Source organism: Monodon monoceros, unplaced genomic scaffold (genome assembly GCF_005190385.1).
Source record: "Monodon monoceros isolate NGI ecotype Baffin Bay Population unplaced genomic scaffold, NGI_Narwhal_1 Super_Scaffold_5, whole genome shotgun sequence".
Lineage (NCBI taxonomy): Eukaryota > Metazoa > Chordata > Mammalia > Artiodactyla > Monodontidae > Monodon > Monodon monoceros.
In genome coordinates this window covers 2,773,317-2,800,954 of record NW_021703782.1, presented here as the reverse complement: position 1 = coordinate 2,800,954, position 27,638 = coordinate 2,773,317, and the positions used below count along the sequence as shown (strand labels likewise).

Sequence of the window (27,638 nt, the reverse complement as noted above, 5' to 3'; positions counted from 1 at the left end):
GTGCAGCGGAGATGAAGGAAAATAAATCAAGGTCAGATGGAGACAGAGCACACGGCACAGGCAAGGTACCCAAGAAAAACCCCTGGGGAGGTCAGAGGAGATCCAGCCTGAACTGGGTGTTGAAGATGTAACCGTTTGCCAAGAGGTAAGAGAGGCAAATGGAGGGACAAGAGAACTACGGGAACACAGAGGTGTGACTTTTAGGGTCAGCTAGAATGGGGGGCACGAGGGGACACTGGCTGGAGGCCAATCAGGAGAGGCAGACGGGCCAGTTCATGCTTAAAAACTTGGACTTTCTCCTGAAGGCAGCAGGAATCCGTGTAAGGATTTTTCGCAGATATACTGAAATATAATTTGCTGAGAAAGAAGTGTGTGGAGGCAGAGGGAGGATCCTTCTGGAAGGTCGTTGCTCTGGGGTTGATGGGGAAGATGACACGGCCCGAAAAGGGTGGTGCAGGTGGAGGGTCTGCATCCAGCGAGGTCTAAGGGCAGGGTGGACAGGCCAGCGACTAGCTGGGACGGGGGAAAGCAAATGAGCGAATCTGGGATAACATCCATATGTGTGCTGCGCATAGCTAAGAAGAAGGGGGTACCGGTCACCAAGCTAGGACATGCAAGGGAGGAGCAACTACAGCTCGTGACTTCTGTTGGGGACATACCGGGTTCAAATTCTCACCCATCCTCTCCCAGGCTAGACTCTTCGCGGTGTGGACCTCCAAGGGGCCTGGGCGAGCTCAAGGGCAGGGCTCACGAGGCATGGGCAATGATGGAGCCTCACAGTTCACGAGACGGAGGCGGGGGACCTCAGCACAAGGTAGGGCTCTGGGGAGCACCAGAGTAAGCCCCCCAGGAAATTGTTCCCCAGAGGGACCTTCACTACAGGGTGTGTCCCCAAGCACGCTGGCGTTGAACTGGGGCTGGACTAGGGGTGAGTGAAGCCGCCCTTGGAGGGAATCCCAATGAAACCGTGTAACTCAGAGTGGGACTTGAACCCATGGTGTTTTAAGTGAGATCACACACCTGGTCTCAGGACTTAATGAAGCTCAGGTTCTTGACGTCTCAACACAGAAAGAATTCAGTGAGAGACAAAGTGATAGGTAAGAAGTGGATTTATTTAGAAACACACTCCACAGACAAGAGTGTGGGCCATCTCAGAGGCAAGAGCGGCACCAGGGCATGGGGTTGTCAGTTTTTATAGGGGTGGGTAATTTCATAGGCTAATGAGTGGAGGAGTATTCCAGCTATTTGGGGGGAGGATGGGGATTTCCAGGAATTGGCCACCGCCTACTTTTTGACCTTTAGGGTCGGCCTTGGAACTGTCATGGCACCTGTGGGTTTATCATTTAGCTGATGTGTTACAATGAACCTATACTGAGGCTCAAGGTCTAGTGGATGCTGACTAGTCCGCCATCTTGGACCTAGCTGGTTGTAACCAGTTTATGTCATGTCCTCGGGCTATGTTTTCTTTTAAAGCTTGTGCCCTGCCCCCTTCCCTCATATTCCACCACCATGGCACCAAGCTCGGTGCGGCAGCGTCCCCCTCCCCAGACAGGAAACCCGCAAGACCCCACTCACCTGAAAGCATCTCTCTGGGTTCCTGAGTTTCCTCCTCTCCTGCCTGTAGCCTCCTTTCCCTGGAAGCTCTCCATTCCCGTCTTCTCCTCCGAAACCGATGGCTAGCAGCAAGTTCCCACGCCCACCCAAGTGCATCCAAGGCGGCGCGAGCGTGCTCTGCAGGGTCCTGGAGAACGTGGAGTCTCAGAGGACGAACTGTCTGAAGAAAAAATGGACTCTAACACCGCGCAATGATCTGAGAGTGAGAACAAGGCCTTCATCTTCGAAAAAGCAGGTGAAAACTTCGTGTCCTCATGCAGTTGTCAAGGATGCTTATTAAATACGAGAACAGAATGAAAGACTTGGGTTTCCTGAAAAAGAAACCAGCTGAAAGTTCTTGAGGTAATGAAACTAATGTTGAAATAGGATTTCTAATTCCACTCACTTGTGACCCAGACCCCCACACAGACTCCGGCCCGCGGCCCGGCCGGGTACCTCGCACCTGCGCCGCCCCCGCGCGGCCCGACCGGAGGCCCGGCTGGGTGCACCTGGGCGCCCGACGCGGCCGCGAGCCGGCGAGCATGCTCAGTCGGATCCTGACCCATTTCTGCGGCCGGGCCCGCGGCAGGGGTCGGGGCGCTCCCCCGCGAAGCTCGCCGGGGACAGGGAGAGAGGAGGAGAGCGGAGCTGCGTCACCCCGCCCCCGGCAGCTCTCCCGCCTGGCAACTACCGGCGACTACCGGCTCCCGGGCGCCGTGGGAAATCTGCAGTTCCGGGTTTTCGCCGCAGCCCGAGGGGGCGGGGAGGGGCGGGGAGGGGCGGGGTCGGCAGGGGCGGGGGCAGCCCGAGAAGGAGCTGGGGGCTGGCCTGGCACCAAGCAGTCCCGCAGTCTGGAAAAGGGTAGCTTGCACTGCGGGGCCAGGCCGCTCAACTTCTGCAGGCGCCTTAGAAAACCCGTCTTTCCTCACTGACAAAACACCACAGTGGTCACTAGAGAAAACTTAGAACCTCCAGATAGTCACAAAGGAGGAGAATAGAATCCCAAGCCCGCCGCTCAGAAGCCTCCGGTGGACGTCCCGCTACTGAGGCTCCGCGCGCGGCGGGGGCGCTGCCGGCGAGGGCACCGCGGCCGCACGGGGGCCCTGCTCGGGGTAGGTCCGGGGTCACGGTCCCAGGGCGGGTCCCGAGCCCCGCGTGCGGGAACCCGGGACCCATGCCGAGACGGCAGAGGCTGCAGCACGGCCGCGCGGGGCGGGCGCCGGCCGGCTACAGCTGAGCGCGGGGTCCAGTCGCGGGGCCGCGGGGACTGAGGAGCCGCCCCCCGGCCCTGGCCCCTCCCCCGCGGGCCGGCCCGCTGCCCCGCCCCGCCCCGCCGCGCTGCCGAGAAGACCCGGCGACGCCGCGCGCACTGGGCATGCTCCGCCCTGCCGCTCGGCCCCGCTGCGCTGCGGGTGGCTCCGCGCTCCCGCAGACCGCAGCCCGCGCCGCCGCCAGCGCTGGGGCAGAGGCGGCCGCCGGGAGGCTGCGGGCATCGGCGCGGCTCCCGGGATGGCCATGGCTAGGGGCGCGCGGCGGCCGCCGGGGTGGCGAGGCGGCGTCAGGTTAGCCGGGCGCCGGTGGGCGGGGGCGCGGGCGGCGGGGAGCCCAGCACCGCGTGTTGGCCGAGTCGCCGCCGCCGGCAACGCGGCCGCGCAACTTTGGGGCTCTCGGGCTGGAGGGGCCCGCGGCCGGGGCTGTGCGCCGGGAGGCGCCCGGGTCCCCGCGGCGGGCTCCTGGGTCGCAGGATGCTGCGGGATCCGGGAGCGGCGGGTCGGGGACACGGCGTCCCAGGCTTGTGCCATAGCCTTCCCACGGCTACAGGAGCGTGGTGTCCACAGTGCGCTGCCGAGGAGCCTCCCGGCCTCCGGGGAAAGGGGACGACAAGCCGCGGCGGGGCCTTCGCCGACTCCAGGTCGCCCGGGTCACCGGGCCTCAGTGTCCCCGGGACGGGGGGTGGCGGTGGTGCAGTGTCCCGGGTCCGGCAGGCCCTGAGCGCGGGCTGCGCGTCCTGGTGCCGCAGCGGTGCGGGATCGGTGCGCGCCGCCAGCCGCCGCCTCCACTGGAGCTCTCGGAGTTTGTCGCATTTGACTCCATAGCAAGTTGACATCGAATTGCTTCATGGCGTGGAGTGGGTAAACGTGTTTCATCGGCTTAAAAAACGGAGTAATTGCAGAGCCGATTTATTTTAAGCTCGACCATTAACCGGCCTTCCCCTCCAAAAAACTTGAGCTTGCAAGTTGCAAGATTTTTAAAGCAAGCTAGCCAAAAAGAAAAAAAATGTATGCAGGTCCATTACCCGCTCACACTGTAGAAAATAATGTACTGTGGTTGAATGGTCATTGTTTTTAAGCATACTCGTTGCAGAAAGGTTGGGTTACTGTAGCCTTGTATGTTGTGCGTTACTTTGGCTTTATGTTAAGAACTTGGAAGCGTAGCGTCGCAGAAGCGCAATTTTTTTTTGTAAAGTTTTCTCACTTTTGTTTCGAAAGGAAACACATTTTTTTCTCCATTGCTACTATGCTGAACATAGTAAAATTGTTCAAGATGAAACGCAAGATGCAAGAAAATTTATTTTCAGAAGGGATTAAGTTAGAGCAATGTAATTCTACTGGGCGTTTAACTTTTATGGAAAACGAAATTTGTAGGTCCCACCAACGTTTCTGTTGGTTCTTAAAACATTTAGTACCATTATCACCCTTAGGATTACTGGATTTTAGGAGCAACGCAAACAATCCTTTTCCTAGTGGGAACGAGTTCCACCTCTAACTAAAGCTCTAACTCTCAAGCCAGTTTCCATAAGTACCACTTAGTGGGTTCAGTTGTTTTATTTATTAAGGTTATTACAAAACATCTGGTTTGCGTTCTTCATAGACCTAGACTTTTGAGGTGCATTTGCTTTTCACTGGGTTGTGAATAGCTTTTAATGTTTGTTCTTTCGTGAGATGGCTCCAGCTCTCATTCCAGATGCTCCAGACCATTTCCCCAAGTGGGGTCTGTGTCGTGCCTGTAGGTGACCGAGATGTAATAACAGGAGTGAAGTGTCCAGACAGTAAGAGCGGCAACATGATGACTCTTTCTGCAAATTAGGCCTGCAGTCCTCCATTCTGGCCAAAGAGTTTGGTTGGTGGTGTTCATTGCCCTAAATGTTTTTCTTAATATGTTTATAGAAGAATTTAGAAGTTTGAAAAAAGACCGACACAAATACTAAGAAATTGTGCTTCCCTTTTCTATAAAAATGCATCCAGTTCAAAATCTGCCGTGTGTACTACATGTATGTACAGCTTATCCGTTACGGCAGGGCCCATGTTCTCAGGCTCCATTCCTCAGTGGGTGTTCGGACCATCTACCCTCACCCTTGGCTTTTTGCTGACCTGGAGGAAGCAGCTAGGCCTGAGTTTCCGCTTTGTGAATGTGAAGTTTGATACAGATCCATAGGCCCCCCCCTTGTGGATCTGAAAATCCTACGTATTTTATCAGTGTTAGGAAAGACAATGAAATTTAACAGAAGGCACATTTAAACACCACTCTTGGCTTTGGGAACTCCACATTCTGCTAACCTGAAACTAACAAAACCAACAGGAGTTAGGTTGAAGAGAGGTTTTATTATTGCTAATGAAGAAAAAATAGCAGAGTAGACTTTGTATTCAAATTCGGAAACAGGTGATAATCTCTCCTCTTTTGTACCTAACTGTTGGGTTCTTGCAGCTCAACTGCTGGGCACATAGATTTTACTTTTAATTCCATGTCTTTAGGTTTCTATAGTGCATAGTCCTATTAGTCACATTGGATATTCGTGGCAAACTATTGCCTTTAAAAGTACAGCTTTGCCCATTCACGAGACCGAAATTTATTCAATTCCTTGTTTGCCTTGCAATTTAAAGATTTGAGGCCATTTAAACTTTGCTTAATTTGAACTTTTTGTTCTATGCAAGAACTTCCAGATACTGAAATGTCAAACAAATATTGTGGCAAAGTTGCTTTTAACCCCCAACAAAGTGCAGTCACATTTGTTAGATGAGAATCATTTCCTTGGAATTCAGAAATAGTGCAAATAAGGTCACTTCCCTCATTCAGCATCTAACCAAGCATTTGGGATGTGGCTTGCCCTTTTCTAGCCAAGCTCAGGAGGACACTTGACAACACTTTGTGATCTGTGGCAAATCACTTTAAAGTCAGAAACAGCCTTAGATGCAAATGGTTGATTTTAAGTTTGCAGGAAGACCTCCCTGGAATCGTTAAAGGATTAAGGGGCTTGGGTGATTATGTGATAAGAACCAGTTAAGAGCTGTCAGAACTAGTTTCTGAGTTATACTCAGAAGTCCTGTGTGTTTATTGGTCTTGCCTCTGCCTGAGGCCTTTACTCATTAAAATATTCATTTTTCTTCCCCACAATCTTTTATAGTTAGGCCCCTGAGGCTGCAAAAATGAGTAAGACGCAGTGATTCACAGTCTAGTCAGAGAGACAGGCTTGAGCACAAATAAACTGGAGTACAAAGTCAGTGCTGCCAGAGACGTGTCTTGGGTTGGAAGGGGAGGGGCCTCGTGAAAATAGTGACATTTCCGTAGGATCTTAAGGAGTGCCTAAGGAATTGGATAGGAGTCTTCTACCAGGGAAGTCCAGGCAGACCACCATGATGGTAGTTAGGGTAATGCCCCCACCACCACCAAGATGTCCCTTTCGGGACTGTGCAGATGTGGTTAAATGGAGGATCTGGAGATGGAGAGGTTATTCTGGATTATCCAGTGGGCCCCATGTAATCGCAAGAGGGAAGCAGAGGTCAGTGTCAGATGCATGTGAGGAAGACTGGCTGGCCATTGCTAGCCTTGAAGATGAAGGGGCCAAGGAATGGGGGCAGCCTCTGGAAGCTGGTAAAGGCCGGGACACAGATGGCTGCCCCCCGAGCTTCCAGAAGAAGCACAGGCCTGCCAGCTCCTTGATTAGCCCATCCTGACCCATGTGGAACTTTTCACCCACAGAACTGAAAGATAACAAATGTGTGTATAAGTCAATAAACGACTTGGTGCCTTAGAAAGGAGCCATAGAAAGGTCATCCAGCCATATACAAAGAAAGATTTGGTGTGATGGAATCAGGGGCCGGGGCAAAGGAGTTTGGATTTCATCCTATTATAGATAAACGATGGGAAATCAACTGAGGATTTTTAAACAGGAGCATGTGATGGACAAACAGATGCCAGTTTTATCTTCCTGAAAAAGCAGTATACAGCTAAACCCCAGGTTTCACAGGACAGTTCGACAAAGGGTGTGTCACTAGAGGTGGTCAGTGGCAGATGGGAATCTGGAACCAGCGTGTCGTGTGGTATAATTCAGTTCTCTCCATTGATCTGAAATGACATTAGTATGCATGTGTGGAATTAAGAGCTTAAGAAGACTTGTGTTCACAGCTAGTGATGCAGGAAGGACGTAGAAAGCAGAGCAGAAGGGCGTGTCACGTTTGGGCTACTTTGTTTCTGTTCATTGCCCTCTTAACAGGCAGCTGCTCAGCTGAATACATGCCCGTGCAGACCAGATGTGGGCAGGCACCTGGGGGAAAGTCAGGTTTAACATAGTTACCTTGAGAACGATGCCACGTCACCTGGGCCAACTCTGACCATTTGGTAGGAGCTGCTTGCCATGTCGTGGGCTTGTACAGGCTCAGCTGGGAAATTCCGACAACCCGTCAGCAGTGTTTGCTGTGGGCTCCATATTTGCTGGGGGATGGGCAACAGCTACACTACCAGATGCCCTAACCTGTGGGTTTAAATATAAGAAATTCAGTCATTCTCTCCAAACATATTATTCAGTCTCTTTTACGTACAAGGGCTTAATAGTGTATAAAAACGTATGGTCTGGTTGAATTGACATCTCTGTGTGTCTGGAAAACCTCATCTGAAGAAATTTTCTACCGTAGTGTTACAGGAGTGGCTCCAAGTTGAAACCGAACTATATGTAGAAAAATTAGTAAGAGAGAAGAGATTTTTCAGACAACATGGTGCAGGAAGCCCCGCGTTGGCAAAATCCGATCCTGGGAACAACAATAAGACTTGATGAAAACTTATCTTAATGAAAATGAAACTGTGGATCTATATTGTTTAGCTTCCGTTTGCATAACTTTGTAAGATTTTTACCCATACTTCCTTATATAGTGATGCAATAACTGTTTTCCGATGTCTAGGACAAGGTCAGTGTAAACCGTTCTATCTGTCTTGAATCTCCTCTCCCTTGGGCTCTGGGATACGGGCCCCTCGTCCTCTGAGGGTCTGTCCTCCCTGGGTTCTAACCTTAGTCCTCTCATTTTGTGGCCCACTGTGTTCCTTCTGGGTGATTTATTTTTCCTCATGACTGCATCAGTCACCCACACGCCGATGTCCCCAAATCTGTACCTTCAGATAAGCCTCTCTCATTCATTCACTGATTCATTCAGCAAATATTGATAACCTGAGAGCTTATAACCTAGCGGAGGGATGGATGTGCACAAAGACGGTTACAGCGAAAATACGAAGTTCTGGGTGAAGGTTGGTGAGAAAAGGGGTGTCGGGGGCTACCTGGGCAGTCCTGGTTGGCTTTGAACTTGAAGGCTGAGTAGGGGTTTGCCAGATGTGTGAGAATATGGAAGGAAGCACGGTGCAGAGGTGCCAAGGGAGCTCCAGGGATGAGGTTACACAGGCAGGCGGGAGACAGAGCATGAAGGATCACGTGTGTCCTGCCATGGACTTGGGTTGTACGCTGGTGGCGGGATGAAGACCTGGACTACGTCTGAATCGGATCTCTCAGAGTCAGCCCACTTCAGCAGCCACATGGTGTGTGGATTGCAGGCAGGCAGGACTCGAGGCAGGTCAGCCAGGACGGGGCCCATCAGAGTGACGTGGGAGAAAGAAAGAAGGGATTAATTCCCTGGTGGTTGTCCAGCTTCTGGACAGAAGCCTCTGGGGCTTGCCAGTGAGACTGAGAGGAAGTCGCTGTGGGTGGACTTCCTAATTCTGGATTTAGAAGGTAACTCTTTGAAGCTGGGCTGAAGGTGTCTTTGTCATCAGTGGGAAAGAAGAAGCTTGCTGAGCAGATATTTTAGATATCATCACAGCCCTTTCCTTCCATTGAGGATTTGAGTTGGCTGAGGGCTCAGGAAGACTGGAAGGGGAGAGATTGCTCCTTAAAAAAAAAAAAAGAATCAGTGGATCGGAGTAGTTACCCATTGACAGCGCTGGAGGTGGCAGGCTGGATTCATTAAAGCAGTAGGTCTCCTAGACAAGACGGGATGTGCCTGTTCCCACGTCTGTACCTTTCTGTACCCTCTCGAAACTAGCGAGAGCTCTGTGATATTTGCGGCAGTGGGGACCATCCCAAGTTGGCCAGCTAACCCCTTTCTCCCCTGCAAAGGGGAGGGGGGTAGGTAGGTGTACAGCCCCTGTGCTTTCTTAAAGGTGCAGAGCCCACTTTCTCTGGTCCTCTGCAGGAGAAGGTATTGGAGTGAAGACTGACCGCATTAGTGTTTGCCTCCCACCCAGTCCTTCCTTCTGGGTCTTCACACCCTGGGATGGCCGTGGGGCAGCTTAAACTTCCAGCAGCCATGGAGCTGTGCTTGCTTCTCAGATGCTGTTGTTAGTTTCATTTTGTAGATTTCTGCTGCAATGCTAAAGACGGCGCTGGGCTGCACTGCCCTGTTACTGGATGTGCTGGAGGGAAGGGTTTTGCCCTTCAGGGCTTGGACAGCCCTAGATGACTTGGTCTCTGAGTGAGTCAGCTCTTGTTAGACTCCCCAAAGGTAACACGGCTTTCTCCATTTTAAAACACTTCTGAGGAACGTGAAATTAATTTCCAGAAAATATCTGAGTATTACCAGTCCTTTACCTGACTGGGGGCTGGGCATTTCTCCCTGTACATCTGACCCCAGGACCTATAGTGGACTTGATTCCCTCCTGCCTTTGTAGGGCATCCATCCCTTCCTCCAGATTTTGGCTGTCTCCCCTCCTTCTTTCACTGGGGTAATGGATCTCTGTCCCAAAGTCCTCTTTATCATTGCTCCTAAGAAGCCCTGGAGGCCCTCTTATTAAGTAGAACTTCTGGAGGAGTGCCCTGATGTGCCAGCATTCTTGAGATGAGCACACACAGCAGATCCACGGCATGAGTCCTGCTGAAACATACTGTAGTGAAGATTTTTGTTTTTAATTGGGAGGCCGTGCTTTATTTCCACCCCTACTTGCTAAACTAAGCCATTACTCCTGCTAGGGAAACTGTCCTGTCTCCTTTACTCACCCTTCAAGACTTGGCCAGTCCCAGTGAACATTCTTTGACCTTTCCAGCTGGCCCTCGTCTGAATTTCTGTGGTATTTACCCAGTAGTGCTTAATTATGTATCATTTTATATACAGGTTATCACCAAGATTGTAAGCACCTTTAGGGTAAAGACCTGGTCTTAAAAGTTTTTTTAAGCCCCACAGCAATTGGAACCGAAGTGATAATAGTGGCCTCTTAAATACTTGGAGTTCCCCTTAATTGGGATGGCTGAGTCCTAATTGTTTTTATCACTCAGATGAATCTGACTGCCCCACTGAGAAATTGTTGAGAACACCCAGAGAGTGTGCTCAGCCTAGCAGGGGCCTTCTCCCGTCAGAGCTGAGAGAAAAGCAAAGCTTCCTTCAGAGATTCTGCATGGAAACCACTGAATCCACATTTCCAACTTTCTTCTGGTGTTTTTGTTAAGATAATTTTCCATAGTGCCACATTGAAACCCACTTAAAGTTGGGGGAGGACTGACCTTAGGATATATGCATTAAACTCAGCTAGAAGATTATTCCGGTCCAACTGAATTTTGAAAAGTATTGCTCTATGCACAGAATTTTAAAATAATAATAATTCTTTAAATAATATATAATCACAGTATTTTTAAATTATCATTTTAAAATAACAGTTATGACAGTTTGGATGTTAGTGGCATTTAGCCAGTTTGCCGGGGCTGTGGTGTCCACTCCCAGGTCACCGTGGGCAGGCGAAAGGAGCCCTGGGGTGATGTGGTCCTGGAGGGGCTTCCATGCACAGGTTGGCGGCTTGGCCTCTGCCTCTTCGGCTGTCATTGTAGACAGATCTGCGTGGTCCTTCCCCACGTCATAGGCTTGTGGCAAGGCGAGGCTGAGTAACGTCCTCGGGTGTGTCTTGTAAACCATAAATGCTAGGTGAGTATAAGCGATGTTGCCTTCATGCTGTTAATAAAAATGAAATCAAGCAGAGTGTGAATTCAGGATCTCTTCTGATCTGTTTTTCCTGATCTCCAGTTCTCAGAGAGTCTAGTAAGAACACTCGTGTGATTCGGAAACACGTTGGTCGTACAATTACACTTTGTGAAAATGGGCTGGTAAAGGAGGGAGAAAGAAAAGAATTTTAACTACTCTGCAGTTACTGAGCATAGTTTCTCAAATAGATGAGATTTTATCCTGATGAAAGAAGAAACCCTGGGTGATCCAGTTCCTCTGCGGTGACTCTGAATGGCCTTAATCGGACACCAGCAAGACAAGGAACGAGGGATGGTTTTGACGCTGTGAAATATAAATTCCATTTCAGCAGCCATAGGAATGTACATTTCAGGTGTAGAAGAGAGTCACGTAAACCTCACTCACCTCGCAGGCCCGAATCCTCCAACGGCGGATCCTTTGACCCCCATGGTCCCCGCCCAGGTCCTGGGCCTCTGCTCCCAGGTCCACGTGGGAGCACCTGCCTCTCCTGCAAGGGAAGGATGTGCTGTGAAGACTGAGCTCTGGAGAAACCTTGGTTTATGTTTTAAAGTTAGGTTTGTGGTAAAGAATGGACACAGTTACCTAGAATTCCTAAGAAATGGGTGGAATTTGGAGGAAAGCAGGGCCAGTGTGGATGCCCAGTGAGTTAGTCAGCTGTTTAAAGGAAAGGACCCAGAGGGGTTTAAGCTCACCCAGTGGGCAGCCAGGTGCTTGCCCTGAGGGGGGCGGCAACCCACGTGACCACGAACCACCCTCATCTGGGACAGAAGCCCAGCCCCCCGGGAGAGGGAGGGGGGAGTACACCGACTCACATCACACAAGGGGGAGGGTGCTGACGAGGTGACATTTGAGAGTCAGAATGGGGGTGTGCAGGAGCCTTGCCGGCATCCCAGGGGCTCGGACCTGAGGAAGGAATGGCGCGGGCGGCTTCCCGCGAGCCTGGCGTCTTCCGGGGTTAGCGGAGCCCAGGTGGCTGGCAGGGAGCGAGAGGGGCAAAAAGGTCAGAAATTGAGGCTGGGAGGCAGCCAGTGAGCAGATATTGTAGTGGCCATGGGAAGGCCCTCTGGCTTTTTTTTTTCTTTTTATAAATTTATTTACTTATTTTTGGCTGCGTTGGGTCTTTGTTGCTATGCGCGGGCTTTCTCTAGTTGCGGCGAGTGGGGGCTACTCTTCGCGGTGGTGCGCAGGCTTCTCATTGCGGTGGCTCCTCTTGTTGCAGAGCACGGGCTCTAGGCGTGCGGGCTTCAGTAGTTGTGGCACGTGGGCTCAGTAGTTGTGGCACAGGTTTAGCTGCTCCGCGGTGTGTGGAATCTTCCCCGACCAGGGCTCGAACCCTTGTCCCCTGCGTTGGCCGGCAGATTCTTAACCATTGCGCCACCAGGGAAGTCCCGGCCCTCTGGCTTTTACCCTTCAGTGAGGAGCCCTGGGAAATGTGCATTGCGCTAACTAAAGAGTGTTCCTGGTGTATTTTCCTTGAGGCCTCCCCGTGCACAGGCCGCTACTAGACATTTACAAAAGTACGTAACAAACACCTGGTGCCCAGGATGGCGGCAGGTATTTGAGCACCAACCACACCTTTCTGTAGTTCACATAGAATTTATAGAGAATTTGTCCGGTCACAGCATCGCCAGGATAACAGTGATACCCCCAGGTCGCAAGAGCAGTTGCAGGGCCTCTCTGTCAAGCATTAGCAAGCGAAATGGAGCTGGCAGGGCCCGGGCAGGGGCACAGCAGGGGCTAACTCCGTGGTGGGCCTTGGTCTGAAGAGGGGGCGCTGGGTGGTGTGGCCACGGCACCCGGGTCCTCACCGCCGTCCACGCAAGCAGCGAGGCTCTGTGGTGGCGCTGAGCTCGCCAGGGGTGGGGCTGAGGGAGAGCCCTGCCCCTGCCACGGGAGGAGGGTCCCTCCCCGCAGCCCCCAGCCACCCCATTCCGCCTGCGCATACAGGCGCCGCTAGGGACCCGAGCTGCTTCCCCTCTGTGTTGAGGTGAGGCATCTGGAGGGTGTGGATGGAGGTCTAAAGGCTTCAGGAGCTGGCGCCCTGTTGTACAGGATGGAGGGAACACTCAGGAAGGTGCATCCCCGGCAAAGGACAAGTCCCCACGTGCTGTGTGGTACCCAGGCCACTTCCTGGCCATCCACCAAGTCCTGGACAGCTGGCAACCTGGTGCTCTGCCCTGACTGTTCCCTGCAGGGGGACCTTGGTCTGGACACAGACACCTCCCTGTTCCTTCCCTCCACAGCTCAGCCACACCACTGCTCATTGCGGTACAGGATGGTGGATTTGGAGGAGAAATAATCATCCCTTAGGGATGGCTTCTGTGGAAAAGGGCCCCCCTCAGTGCACACAGTGCCTCACCCTTGGCAGTTGGGAGGTGGTCTGTGTACAGGCAGGTGGGGTTGAGAAAGGGGCTTTCACTGCCACGGCCTTAAGTGTTTACGGCATGTGCCAGAATCCGCGAGGAAATCTAAACTCGCAATCGCTTCGGGCCTAAACATCATATTTAGGAAGCAGGTTAAGAATATTGGTCTCTGATTTTGGCAGTCGGGGTGGGGGGGGCGGATTGCCCCCCTGTCCAGGCAGAACGCTGGCCTTGCGGGCAGGCAGCCGGGGGTCAGCGTGTCCATCCAACATCGCCCCAAGACGTCGAATCCTCTGGCCACTTTTCCAGGCCGGCCTGTTGATGCGTCCAGGCTCCCATACGCCCACCAGCTCCTGTGTGGCTTCGCTCTGGACAGAGGAGCTTATGCATGAAATACATCAAGAGTGTCTCGGGAAACGGGCTTGCAATGAAATTAAAACAAGAATTGGAGGTTGGCTGAAGTTGTGCTGTAGGTTAGCCCGTAAGAGACATTAACTGCACTAGGGTGAAATATGTATCTCCCTATATACGTTCCAAAGAGTAGGGAGGATGTTTGGAAAGGACACAGTTTTTTTAAGTGGTGTTGGGAGATGCTGGACAACATATCTACTGGTAGAGACAGGCAGAGAAAGACAAGCAGCTCCAGGTGCTTCTGGACCAGCTTTAGGGCCCGTATAGGATCTGATCATCAGAGTTTCAAAGGTAAGAGAAAAATACCAACACAGCATCCTCACCTTTTATCTGCATCGTGATGTGTTTCAGGAACAGGTTTGGTAGCACAAAGGCACCATCCACCAGTGTATGTGTCCCATCTGTATTCAGTTCCCAGGTTTGGCTTATTCCTTGGACCGTCAGATTCCTGAGGAAGTATCTCTCTGATCAATTAAGAATTTACATTAATTGGGCCCAAAAGTGTTTTAGCCTATTCATTTAGAATGACAATTAGAAGACGTTAAATACACCCTAAAACATCAATAAGCTCTTCTAAAAGATACGCTTGTGATTAGAATAGTCCTCTGTGCCTGTCTCAACTGCTAGAATAATGAAAAATCGCCTTTACGGAATGAGAGGCTTTAACGTGATATCAGGCCTGACGTGGGCGTGACGTTTTATCCTGGTTTGAAGCCAATAAATTGTGTGACCCTAGGCCGTTGCTTACCTTCTTTGGTCTCCCTTTCTCATCTTGTGTAAAAAAAAAAAAAAACACCTTTGAGAAGAGACACCCAGGTTCTTCCAGATCTACCGCTCTTGTTCTGTGAACAAACCCATGCGATGGGACCATTTTTATCTCACCTGACAGTAGTCATTGTCTGTAGAGGGAAGCCTTTAATACTCTTCTTTTTCTCTTTCTCCTTTTCTAACCATTATATTTATGAGAGCTTTATTTTATATGATTCTTACTTTTGACCAGAAAAACGTACCCTGTGGAAAAACTGTGATGAAATCCAAGAAGGGTTTCTTCATACGACGCGCCCATAAAAAATAACCTATTACTTAGATGGCATCTCTGGGCCTGTCATTCATTGTTAGGTTTGAAAAGCAGTGATTTAAAACAGATCCGTTTTTGAAAAGTAGGTGCCTTTTGTGTATCAGAAAAATAGAGGCCTGAACATCAGTGTAGTTGATAAAGTAGGAATGAGACCTTTTGTTCTAGCTCCTTCTGAATTGTGCAGTGAGCTTGCCGACCTTGTCTGGGGGTCACTCCCCCCGTTACCTGTGGGCGCACCCCATCCTTGGTGTTACAGGCCCCCCCCTTGTTATCCGGGCACTCTGCCTTTCCAGCCCCCCGTCTTGTGCACGTCACCAGTGATGCCTAATGCACACCTTTCTCCGAGTGTGTTGGGTCCTCTCTAATCACCATTTCCTCTTATAGGGTCAGCTTCTGGCCCCGGCCCCCTTGGTGGACTCCTTTGTAATTAAACCGCTGGGTCACTTCTTGGAAGAAAGTTCTTCCTGGGCCCTCTGCCGCTTGGGTCTCCTGTCCTGTACCATGTGGATCCTTGACCCCTCTCTGATGGGGCGGTTGCCACACTGTCCTGTAATTATTGATTTACTTTGTCCTCCTCCTTGACTCTTGGGTGACAGGGGTGAGGACCGTGTCTTCCCTGTGTGTTCCACACCCCGGCAGTGTGCCTCGCACAAGGAATCTTCTCAGTTAAAGTGTAGTGGTTTGGATTGGTGCTCGGTGCTTCTGAAAGTCACCTAAACAGGATGCTCTTCATGCTTTCATGTAACTATCACCATCTGAGTCAAGAGTTACCTTTGTGTGGTTAGAGACATCAGGAGTCCCTGCACAGACGGATTCTAGGACACATGTCAGGAAGAAAGAAGGCCCAGATGAACCTCTTTCTGTAGCGTGACTTTGGACATTGAGATAGAACTTAGCTGATTTAGAGCTTAAATGATGTGATGCTGGGCTACAGTCACCGTGGCAGGAACGTGCTTCTTCCACAAAGCTCTTCATCTTTGACTTTGGATTCCCGTAGCCCATGTTCAGACATCACCTTAACTACCTAAAAACTCAAGTTAGAGGAGAAAGAATGGGCTGGTAGAATTTTTCTTTAACATTGCAAAAGAAAATCTTTTTTAAACCATGTTTGTAAAACAAGTTAGCATAGGTAGTTTTCATTGATTATCATGCATGGGAAAGGAAGTTGCAGAAAGATATCTGTAACTAGGGTGGCCGCAGCTGACTACCAGTTTTGAACGTTAGCATCTACGATGTAATGAGCACATCAGGCCCTGTCCATTCCACCGGAAGTTGAGATTTCCCACCTCGCCTGCTGAGTAGAGACCTATCAAGATTGTGTCTTATCTAAAAGGTGGCCCCTGTGCCCGTCACATCATTTACACACAAATGAAAAATGGTGATAACGCTTCGTAGATTTTGTGACAAAACCCCATTCTGTGGAGTATAAAATTATTCATCACAGTTGATGGGGAAATGCCAGCGCGAACACTGCCAAGAAAAAACAATCCTGTACGTTCATGTAGTTCAAAACACCCTGAAACAAGAGGCCCTTTTCCTTCCAACTCCAGAAATTCATGGTCAGTAGTCATGTTTTATTATAGGTGCAGAGATAGCAAATAAGCCTCCACAAAGCATTTTATTAAAATGCTTTTAGATAAGATGCAATTGTTGGAAAGTAAGAAAGGGGTCAAGTTAAAGAAAGGACATTTGATATTTGCTAAGCGTTTTCTCTTTTGTTTCATTCGTTAAAAAAAAAAAAAAAAAAAAGAAGTCAAGTATTCTGTGAACGTTTTCCCAAAGGCCCTGAGCAAACATGTGAACCTTAACAATTTGTCCATTGTGGCTGTCTCTAAACCCGGGTTTGGGAATCTGTGGCCTTCGTTGTTGTATTTTGAAGGACTGTGTTTTAAGCTGCCAGATTACAGTCCTCGTGGTTAATTCTACAGTGGCTGAAATGTCTTTCCCAGTGTGACAGTGTTATCAACTGAACTTGTCACGATGCTGTCTGCAGAGTCCGACAGGCTGAACAAAGTACGTTTGTAGAACATTTCCCCAGCGTTCAGAGGGACGCGATGTCTTTATGTTCTTCTTGCACCTCCCTCCTCTTGAGCAGGTGCCAGTGGATCCCACCCCAGCGTGGCCACAGGGCAGGTATGGGAGGGAAGCAGGACCGTGGGCGGCCGAGATGGAGGAAACTCTGCAGAACTGCGCCGAGTTCCTGCCCTCCACGCGTTCTCCTTGTTACTGAGCGGATGTTTCCCCAGCACGGAACTGGGAAAAGGCAAGGGCCTGGGTGGGAGGGGTGTCAGGAGGCTGGCACGAGCTGCATCTGCCCCGGGACGATTAGGACTGAGATGGATCAGCGGTGGGACTCCTGGAGGTGGGGAGGGGAGCTGGGCTGGGCCTGGATGCGGCCAACAGCCACTCCCAGTCTCCCAGCACCTGCACGGCGCATTGAATTTACCTGTCTCTCTCCACAAGAGATTGTAAGCGGACACGGCCTATGGCTTGTTGGGTTCCTAGCTCTCCCAACGCCCCCTGCCACCCCCAAGCGCCTGGCGGTGTGCCCAACACATAATAAATACTTTTTTGAGAATCCGAACTGAAAGGGCATGGCGTGAGACACGGTGAATTCTTACCAAAGCCTGTTAATTCGTTAGTGCGCATTTTCAAAAATGAGTGCTTTCTTTTCAAATATGAGTGTTCACAGAGAGTTTTAGAGTACAGACGCTTGGCTTCCAAACAGCACATAGGCGACGTGTTCTGCTTTCGAAGCACCCCAGTGACTTTTCAGATGGGAAAGGATGGGAGGGATGAGTCAGCTCTCCAACGTGCCCGCAGCAGAGGGGAAGCCTCTCCCCTTACCTGGTCAGGCCTCTACGTGAGCTAGTGCCGTTTCAGAGCAGTCGCTGTGTGTCCAGCCCAGAACACCCACTGACGTGATTAAAAGATGACAGCACAGCCGTCTCCCCTTCCCTTTGTCCTGGCTGACACAATGTGTTGGAAAGTAGAAACCATGTGGCCAGCCTTTGTTTGAAAGCAGCTCTGATTTACACACCTTAAAACCCATTGTGATCTCCCATTTGCTGCATTCTCCCTAGTTGTGGGAAAAAAGGTCACAGTGTATTTACTGCACACATTTATGAGAACCTGTCTCCCTCGCCGACTTGTTTCTGATCCTCCCTGAGATCCTTGGTGGGGCGTCTGCCCCGGCCTCATGCCAGGGAGTGAGTGTCCCCAGGCGCTCGCTGCCCACAGAGCTCATGCTTCTCAGACCTGAGTCCCACCAAAGGAACCAGTGCCAGAAACCATTTGTCATGACTTCTGGTGGTGGGATGGTAGTCATAATGTATTCAGCAAAACCAAAAACAAGGTATGATAACAACCTGAAATAAGAATAAACTTGAGAAGCGTAGTTTCAGTAAAGGATGCTTTGTATGCTGTATTAGTAATTTTTATTTTTCAAGCTGAGCAATGCATGCTTGATGTATATTTGATCATGAATCCTTGTAACAGTCCTTACGTGGTAAGTCCTGGGCCGGAAACACCCAGACCATCGGGGTGGTTGGATCCAGGTGGGATCCCAGTCGCTCTCAAACCTGAGGCCATGCTCTTAAGCGTTCTGTATGGCGCAGGTCAGCTTTCCTGCTAAAAGGAAACCACAGGATGAGCCCAAGTATAGAAAACCATTGACAGAGCCACGGCAGGGTGTCTGTCATGCTCCTCGGCCCCACAGTTCCTACTGGGAAGTCGTGTGTGGGCCGCCTTGGGCAGGAAGGCACCCGGCCCTGTGGGGTGTATGTGTGGAAGGCTGTAGCTCTACGAAAACCCGTGTCTTTCCGACTGAAGAAGTCTCTGGTCTGAGGCTGCTTTATCACCCCTGGTACTTCTTCAGTGTTACTGTCCACACGATTGAAGTGATAATTTCTGCTTTCTGCTTTTGCAGACAGATTCATTCGTTCAGCAATCCATTGGGCATGTAAAGTGTCAGGGACAATTTCAGACTCTGTAGATACCAAGAAAGTTGAGGCAGACAGTACGGTCAGGATGACATTGGACTCAGGGCAGGCATTGGCACTAGTGGAACAGAAAGAAGAGTTTAGTAATAGAGTCACTGTGTTTGAGACACAATCCACTGAGAGAGGATGGTCTTTTCTACAGGTGGTGCAGAAATGGCTGGATGTCCGTGTGGGGAGATCCCTCCCTCACGCCGTACACAGAAGTAACTGGAATGGGTGCGTGGCAAAACTAAAACTGGGAAGGGACACAAGGGAACTTTTGGTCGTGATGGAAACATTCTATATCTTGTTTATTGTGGTGGTTATGTGAGTGTATAAATCTGTCAATGTCTATTAAAATGCATACGTAAAATGGGCACTTTTTTAATTTGTAAATTATGCCACAGTAAAGTTGATCTTAAGAAAGACAAATCACATCCTGTCCCTTCCCTGCTTAACATTTTTCAATGAACGTCAGCTAAAATCCAGATTCCTTACTCTGTCCTCCAAAGCCCTAGGTGATCTGGGCCCATCTCGTAGCGCCCCGTTTCCTTTGGTTGTCAGCTCTTCCTGGAATGCTCTTCTCTGGGGTCTAGGCATGGTTGATTCCCAAAGAGCCCTCAGCTCTGGGGCCACCTCCTCAGTGAAGTTCTCCTGGATTGCCAGCTGTCACGGAGGACCTGGCTGGGGCTGGTGACCGTCATCTTATTCTTGTGGTCACGTCATGGGTGTAGGATGCCCACCCAGTCCTGCTCCAGTCTCCAAGGAGTAGGAGCTGGGACGGCAAGCGATGGGTGGATCGCGGCTGGGCGCTGGCAGAGGGATTGTGGCGGGAGAGTGAGAGATGAGGGTGCAGGGGGTGCAGTCCGTGTGCCCGGGTGCGGGCGGGGGGCGGAAAGGAAGTGAGCCAGCTGGGTGGGAGGGAGGACCTGAGGAGAGTAGGGCGGCCAGGAAGCCCAGTGAGGGGACTGAGAAGGTGGGGTGCAGGGAAAGACGGGTATTGAGAACTTCAGAATGAACTGGAACTCCAGAATTTAGAATTTGGAGAGAAGAAGGGTCCTGGGTGTGGCCGTGTGATTAGTGGATGAAATGGAGAGTAGAGGTGTAGGTGAAAGTTAGATCCTTGGGTGAAGAAGTGCAGCCACCCGTCATGTCACCCCCTGCATCCAGGGATGCAGGTGAGGATGGAAAGCAAGGCATTCAGTGAGTGATGAGGGTGGGTGGTGCGGGTCGCCTGGAAGCTCCAGGAGCCGGGTCAGTTGCCTGAAAGGGGAAGGGGGTGTCCTGGTGGGGGTGAGGGGGACACCGCACTGGTTCTGGGGGCCCTTCCAATGTGGCAGAGCCCAGGTGCACACTGCAGGAGCTGGAATTCATTTCGGCCAGCAGAGAGGTTAGGAGGGCCCAGGTGCACCACCGGTGTCCACGACGGGGACAGGTGAGGGATGGGAGGAGGCCTCGAGGTGTGGGATGAAAGAAGCAGGGGTCAGCTTTTTTTTTTTTTTTTTTTTGCGGTACGCGGGCCTCTCACTGTTGTGGCCTCTCCCGTTACGGAGCACAGGCTCCGGACACACAGGCTCAGCGGCCATGGCTCACGGGCCCAGCCGCTCCGCGGTACATGGGATCTTCCCAGACCGGGGCACGAACCCGTGTCCCCTGCATCGGCAGGCGGACTCTCAACCACTGCGCCACCAGGGAAGCCCAGAATCAGGTTTTGAGCCCCAGGAAGTCGTGTGGTACAAAGTTAACATGTTCCTGCTAAGAGTCATATGTTTCAGTAGCAAAAATAACAGACGTGTATCATCACGATTTCCATGAATATTTGGAACATCTTCTGAATTTGTGTGCTATTTAAAAATTACACAGATGTGTACTTTAGCTGGGTTTCTAACATTTTATAAATAATCCTTTTAAAGTATGGGCGCTAACATTTACGTGGTTTTTTTTGTTTGTTTTCTTTACAGAGGTTCTTAATCCAGAGCCAAATCCATGGACCCAGGCCGGGTTTGGCCCTTGGCCTGCTGTGAGCGGGGTGTTGTCTGCTAGAAGACTCCCCTGGCCGACCTGCTCTGGTGCCTTGCAGAGCAAGCGAAGAGGATGGACGGAGTGACGCGCCCTCTGCCTGTGTGCCTGCTGCCTTCTGCGTCCTTGTTAATCCTAGTGTCCACTCTGGCGACTGCTAGGAGTGTGGCCAACAGCACTTTAAATGGCACTGACACGGTCGTGGGCTCAGTGCCCGTGGTCATTGCCAGAACCGACCATATCATCGTCAAGGAAGGGAACAGTGCCTTGATCAACTGTAGTGTTTATGGCCTCCCTGAGCCCCAGCTCAAGTGGTATAACTCCGTGGGCAAGCTGCTGCATGAGGACAGCAAGGACCGAGGGGCAGGTAGGCTGTCCAGTCGTGTCCCGTGTCAGAAACTACGGGGAGGGACTTGGGGGCCGGCACCCTCAGTGTCCGTTGTTCTTATGCAGATCATTTCAACATCTCCTTTTGTCTTATTTTTCTAAGGCAAGAGAGAGATATCCAAGAAGTAGATATCCTTAAGGATTCAAAGCAGTAATGAATTCATTCTTTCACTCTTGACTCAGAAGACAAAACGCAAACAGCTTCTCCCCTCTAATGAAAGTATTACAGTAACGAAAATATTGTATGTATTGTTTGAGTCTTTTAAAAGGCCTCTTGGAATGTTGCAGTATAATGCGTACAGGATATTGTAGGGGTGGATGTAAAGTGGATTTTCCTTAAGTATATGTTCTGTTTATATGGGAGTTTTAATTTGTTTCAAGGAACATAGCAGTTGTCTATCATTAAAGGTCAGTTAAATTCGTGGACTGTGGGTTTAAAGGTCACATCTTTTGAGAGCAGTCTCTGTGCAGCTTCTCACCAGCAGCCAGAGATCATGTGTGCTCCCGGGGACCTGGCTGAAGTTTCTAGACTGTTGGCCAGGGGGGAGAAATAACCCGTGGCATAGGGGGAGTGCTTGGCTTCTCATGAATGAGTTTCTGGCCAAAAGGTGCAAATCCCCTTCCCACGTACCAGCTCACTTCAGGAAGGACTGTGGCCGGAGCGGGGCACTGTGGGCCCTCAGGAGTCTACATGCTTCCTATCTCAGGTGTGAGAACCAAGCCTGATTGATTGACCTGAAGGCCCGGGATGTACTTTCTGAGCATCTCCAGTAATGACCTGGCAGGTGGGGGTGAGGGTGAAAGGACCCGGATCTGACTTAGCAGCTGCTCCGTTTCTGCCGCCCTTTCCCTCGTGTACCTCCCAGCCCACAGCCCTCTAACCCCCAGAAGAGTCTCTGCCCCAGGAAGGCCTGCATTGCTAATCTCTTTTCCTCATTTTATCTTAATCGCTCTGAAAAAGAGCAGAGGCCGGGACTTCCCCGGCGGTCCAGCGGTTAAGACTTCGCCTTGCAATGCAGGGGGTGCCGGTTCGATCCCTGGTCGGGGAGCTAAGATCCCACATCCTGTGCGGCCAAAAAGTAAAAACACAGAGCAGAAGCAACATTGTAACAAATTCAATAAAGACTTTAAAAATGGTCCACATCAAAAAAATCTTAAGAAAAAAAAAAAGAAAGCCCAGAGGCTAACACTGTGTCTCCTTAGGTGCCGGGTGATGGGGTGTCTGACAAGTCCAGGCTTCGGCTCCCAGTCATGCCCCGACATTCACTGCCTGTGCTGCTCCTTACACAGCCGTTCAAGGCCAGGCAGCATCATGCAGCTTCTCCCCTCTAGTGCAAGTATCATGGTCACGAAAATACCATGTGTACGTTTGCATGCTTCACCTGGTAGAGGGGAACTCCCTCCGCACCAAGTAAAACGATGGGACCGCAGAACTTTCCCATTAGAAGGGACCCTGGAGACAGTGCAGTCCCAACCCCTCTTTTATGTGACTTTTCCCCGGTCCTGTGGTCATTAAGTGGCTGTGACTGGACCGTCCGTGCTGACAGTGGGCAGATGGGACGGCGCAGCCCCTTCCTCCTACTGCAGGACAGGAGGAAGTGACGTCACACCTGTGCGGGGGCGGTGACCATGGCAACGTGTACACACTCAGGTCCCTGGACCCCACCGGGTCTTTCTGCTGGGCTGGCCTCAGGGAGGATTCTCGGGGGACCAGGGACTCCAGACCGAGCCTGCGGCTCCCGTGGGCCCGGAGCAGAGGTGGTCCCGGGTATAAAGAGCCAGGGTGGGGCTCTGAGCCCTGTATCCGGGAGAGGAGGGAAGCGTGGGAACAGAGTGGGGCTGGGGCCTGGACCTAACCGTGGCTTTGTGAGGGCTGCCTTGGAGTCGTAGTGGCCCCACCAGGGAGGTTGCGCGAAGTCTTGATGGTAGGGGTCCAGCCTTGGCAAGTGGCCCCCGTATGTCATTTCTCTCACTGGGAGGTTGGAGGAGCCAGGGTCCCTTGGGCTCACTTCTCTTCCATCCGTGGGCGCCGGGAGAGGAAGGGGCAGACACCAGTGCCTCGGAGACAGAGCCTGGGCGCAAGGCGGGGCATCAGAAGCCTCTGGGCGTGCTTGTGGCCGGTGGCCGTGCTGAGAAATCCGTTGGCTGTTCTCAAACCTCGTAAGGAAGACACACTGTGGAGTTTGTAAAAGAACTCGTGATCCTGGCACTTGATGTTCCAGCTCAGCTTTGGTAGTTACCGTACATAGTAACAGGCATTTCAGGACACAAGTAACACGGAGCAATATTCAGAACAACCAGGCAAGACAGGGGAAACGGCAGAACATTTATCCTCATCATAAAGTACGTGCGTGGTGGTGCCACTCGAGGACCCACGGTCTCTAAGTCTCCATTTCTGACAGGAAGATGCCCACGTGCTAACCAGGATGTAGATTTCAGTTTCTGGGCTGATTGGCTAGGAGTTTAAATGCAGCAGTGTTAATAACAAGGAGGTGACTGATACAGCATGGAAAAGGGTGCTCCTGCGTAGGAATGTTACCTGTGTACACAGCAAACCACTGCTGAAACCAAACAAAATGAGTGTAATTCCCATTAGCCACCACTCCCGTTGACTAAGCCCTTGTACCACGTTGCACACCTTGTTTCTGGTCCTTCCAGTGAGTGTGAGGGTTTGGTGGCCTTGGTGCTCACACATCCAGATGAGAAGCGGGTACGTGGTGCCCACTGTGCCCACCAGCACATGCTCGTCCCCCAGGCCTTGGCAGGCGAGGGGTGGTGAAAGCCTCTGACCAGACGGAGTGGATGAGAGGCTGGATGGTCGCTGCACCAGCCCCGTCACCATCACAGAGAAGCAGGGTTAGGACCCCGCCATGACCTGCGTACGAGGCTTGCACACACCCAGGTGTGTTCAGAGCCGTCTGGCGAGTTGCCCACCACGTGTGCTTTGTGATTCCAGGAGGAGTTCCATTTCTTGTTGGTGCTGAGAAGGTGAGACGGCTGTTCCTGGCGCCAGCCCCGCAGGTCCTAGAAGGGACGGGCTATTTCCTGTCCCTGGCAGGGGCAGCAGTTGCTTTGCTTTGTGTCCCTCGTGTTGTCACTTCATTCCCACAGATGAGGAGAGGCTAATGTGTGAGCTGTTTCTGGGGGAAGACTTTTTTTGGAGTTCACGGAAGGACACGTTTGGGGTGGTCCACCAACCATGTTACAGAAATAACCCACGAGTCCAATAACATGAGGAACGACAAATGGCCACAAAATGTCCTGTTTTCAATTTTCCTTTTGCTGGAGGTAAGTAGGAATATATAGGTGCCAGAAAGTGGTCCCCTGTTATTTCAGGTACCAGTTATCCAGTGTATTTTTGCTGTAGCTTCGTACTCTGACTTTAAAAACCATTGAAATGCACGTTGGCACCTTTATCAGATGATCAATAAACATTTCAAGAAAGTCAGCTTTACAGAAATAGAGACACAGATGTAGAGGACAAACTTATGGTTACCAAGGGGGGAGGGGAGGGTGGGATGAACTGGGTGACTGGAATGGACATATATACACTACTACGTATAAAATAGGTACCTAATGAGAACCTGCTGTTTAGCACAGGGAACTCTACTCAGTGCTCTGTGGTGACCTAAATGGGAAGGAAACCTAAAAAAGGGGATGTATGTATACATATAGCTGATTCACTTTCCTGTACAGCAGAAACTAACACAACATTGCAAAGCAACTATACTCTAATAAAAATTTTTAAAAAAATTAAAAAGTCAGCTTTGGAAAAGGCATAGGCCTTTGTAAACATGCCTGGTTAGTTAGCGATTAACTTGGAAATTCTTCCTTCAGGTGAGGTTGTAGACTTTCCTGTGGATTTGTTTTCCATTCCCCTGTAGCATTCTGCCACCAAAAATAACTAAGAATTATCTCTGCAAATAAACACGCACAGCGTAAGTAAGCTGAGCCGAATTGTACAAAGTTCACAGTTGTCTCACAGCTACTCGACCTTTGTGGAATTTATTGTTATACATTTTGCTTTAGTTTACATGGCTCTAGTGTTTTTATCCTCTGCTTTGCAAATGTTTTCAGTAGCCCGTGAGATGCTTTCAACTCCTTCTGTCAGGGGGCCTCAACGAACTGTGCCAGCCACGTCTTGAGACCTGAGTGTATCACCCCCTGCAGCATATCCAGGAGGGGGTCAGCGCCCACAGCACTAAGTTTACAGCATCCTTTGCCTCTGAGATGAAGCGTGGAGTAGTGCATTAACCTATGGAAGTGTTATACCGAATTTCTCTTAAATATGTTCAATATTTGAGATTTAAAAAATCAACTCCTCAAAAGGCATTAGACAGACTTTCCGTAACTATAAATATATTACTGCAAATTCAGCAGAACAGCACAATGGCATCTCTTTGAGCAAGTTCCTCAACTTTTCGGAGCCAGTTTTCCTATCTGTAAAGCGGAGATAATCCTCTTTGACCGCCAGGTAGGGCTGTGCAATTTGTGTCATGTATGAAATGTCAGTCCAGTACGTGGAACCCACCAAGCCATCAGTAAACGGCAGCTGCCACCGTCATTGGTCACATCACCAGTGTCCTGTGTTGTCACAGTCAGGATCCCAAGTGCGTCTGTCTCTGCTTCGTAGTATGGTGTGTTTTGTAAAGAAAGGAAATAGTTTTCTGGGCAATTTCTTATTTGCTCTCTCAAGTTCCCAACCTTTTAAAAAAACATTCAGTAAAGACCAAAAACACTTATATCCCTTAAGTGTTGTTTAGAAGCTCGAGTTAACGCTGCGATGGATGTGATGGTGAGAGTGGCGCTCCCCCCTCCACCAGCAACATCCCCCACCCCCCGACACGTACCCTCCGCATGCAAGGGGCCCGCTGCCCTCCAACGCACCCAAGCCTCAGAGCAGTGAGTGTGGATGTTACGGAGTATATTATGCACAGGGTGAACTTTCCCTTTGCCTAACCCACTGGTTCTCTCCCCCAGAGGACACCGGCCAAGTCTGGAGTTGTTTTTGGTTGTCATAGCCGGGGCAGGAGGGGAAGGACTGCTGGCATCTAGAGGGTGGAAGCCAGGGATGCCCTCAGTATCCTGCAATGCACAGACAGACCCCTCCCAAGAATTATCTGATGCAAAATGCCAGCCCAAGAGAAGAAACCCTGGTCTCAACTAAAGAAGCAACCTCAGCCCCCTAAAGAATCATTCCAAAGTCCGTTAAGTCACTTGCGTGAACCCATAATGTGTTTTTCCATAAAAGTGGTACTTCGGTTCATTTGCCAAATTGAGTCACGTCGAGGGCCAGCCTGGTAATGAGCCACCATTTATAGCGTTGTTTTTTAATGGGTTGTGCTCCCCCTTTGCGGTGTGAGCCCAGACTGCTTTAGTCTTAGCAGTGGGAGGACCCTTCCCCATCCCCCTCAGATGAGGATGTGAGGGCTGAGATGCTATTTCCATCCACCCAGTGCAGGGTGCTCTCAGAAGACCACCTACGCCCACTCTCAGAAGAGACTCCTGCCAGCCTGCATGGACTGACGTGCTTGGCACTTTTTTAAAAATGGAGACTATCAGGCCGAATGAGCCGGAGGGTCAGATGTTTCCTTTGCCAGGAAATGAAAAGACGGGTTCTTTTCAGATATTATTTATGCCTTGAAGCAAAGCACAACTGCAGGCTGTGAACAACTGCCCGGGCCTCCCCCCAACCTTCCTGAGCTGAGAGCCGAGCTAATCCCTGATGATCCCAGGCCACCTCTGTCCCACATGATGTAGGAAGCAGCTTGGTAGAGCTGCCCCAGGACCATCCAAAGAGCCCGCTTGGGAAGCTGGGGGTGGTGTCACAGGAGCCCTTGCAGCTTGCAGTGTTTATAACCTGGGCCTCTGCAGTGGCTCGGGGGAGCTATCGTCTCCTGCAGAAGCCCCGTAACAGGTGCAGCCATGCGGGGCTCCATTTGTTCTCAATTCTGTTTTGTAAAAAGGCTTGGATCCTTTCCCCTCAATAGCTTCTATTTCACATGTTGGAAAATAGACCCCATGCTTATAGACACATGCGCGTGTTTGGTTCTTATTTGAAGAGTGTGGATTCAGTGCGGCATCATTCAAGTGAGTGTTGCACTTGCTTTCTGTTTGCATAAACGTTATTGGAACTCTCACCACCTGAAGAGTTTTAAGTTGGTTTCAGGAAAATAACCCCCTTGTTTTAGCAGACTGAACTCTCCTCCTTGAAAAGTTTAAGAGCTTCCGTGTCTAAATGGCGTTGTGAACAGAGGCTTAATGGTCTCATACCACCTACCGGGAATGTAGACGAACCACACATCAGTTGTTGACACTTTCACGGAAAGACATCTCCAAAGAAAAAGAGAAATCGTTTTCTTCTAATAAATAATTTGAGGGAAATTCTAAGAGGTTTTCAGTGGGGCATGGTGTTAATTTTTAATGCTGAGCCATCCTCAGGACGGCTGGAAAGATTGGGGATTTCGGCAGACATGGGTTTGGAGGGAAGTTGGAGTTACAGCATCTTTGTGATTGTGCTGTCACCTTTCTCATGATGCTTGGGTTCCAGGAGGAGTTGGTGCTGCTGTTTCTGTCCAGCGGT

At 50.7% G+C, this 27,638-nt stretch overlaps 1 protein-coding gene and 1 long non-coding RNA gene across 4 annotated transcripts in view; one reads left to right on the top strand and one right to left on the bottom strand.

Moving 5' to 3' along the window:
* The window catches only part of LOC114883652, a 60,401-nt gene extending 58,427 nt beyond the window's left edge, over positions 1-1,974 (bottom strand). The window contains exon 1 of the long non-coding RNA XR_003790634.1: positions 1,576-1,974. This is a non-coding gene — a long non-coding RNA (uncharacterized LOC114883652). The remainder of the gene's footprint in view (positions 1-1,575) is intronic.
* Positions 1,975-3,097: 1,123 nt separating this feature from the next.
* MFAP3L (microfibril associated protein 3 like) overlaps positions 3,098-27,638 on the top strand; it is an 81,008-nt gene continuing 56,467 nt past the window's right edge. For all 3 annotated transcript variants that reach the window (XM_029201314.1, XM_029201315.1, XM_029201313.1), the window contains exons 1-2: positions 3,098-3,155; positions 20,611-21,035. In XM_029201314.1, the coding sequence (XP_029057147.1) occupies positions 20,744-21,035 (292 nt within the window). In that variant the 5' untranslated portion in view covers positions 3,098-3,155; positions 20,611-20,743. The remainder of the gene's footprint in view (positions 3,156-20,610; positions 21,036-27,638) is intronic.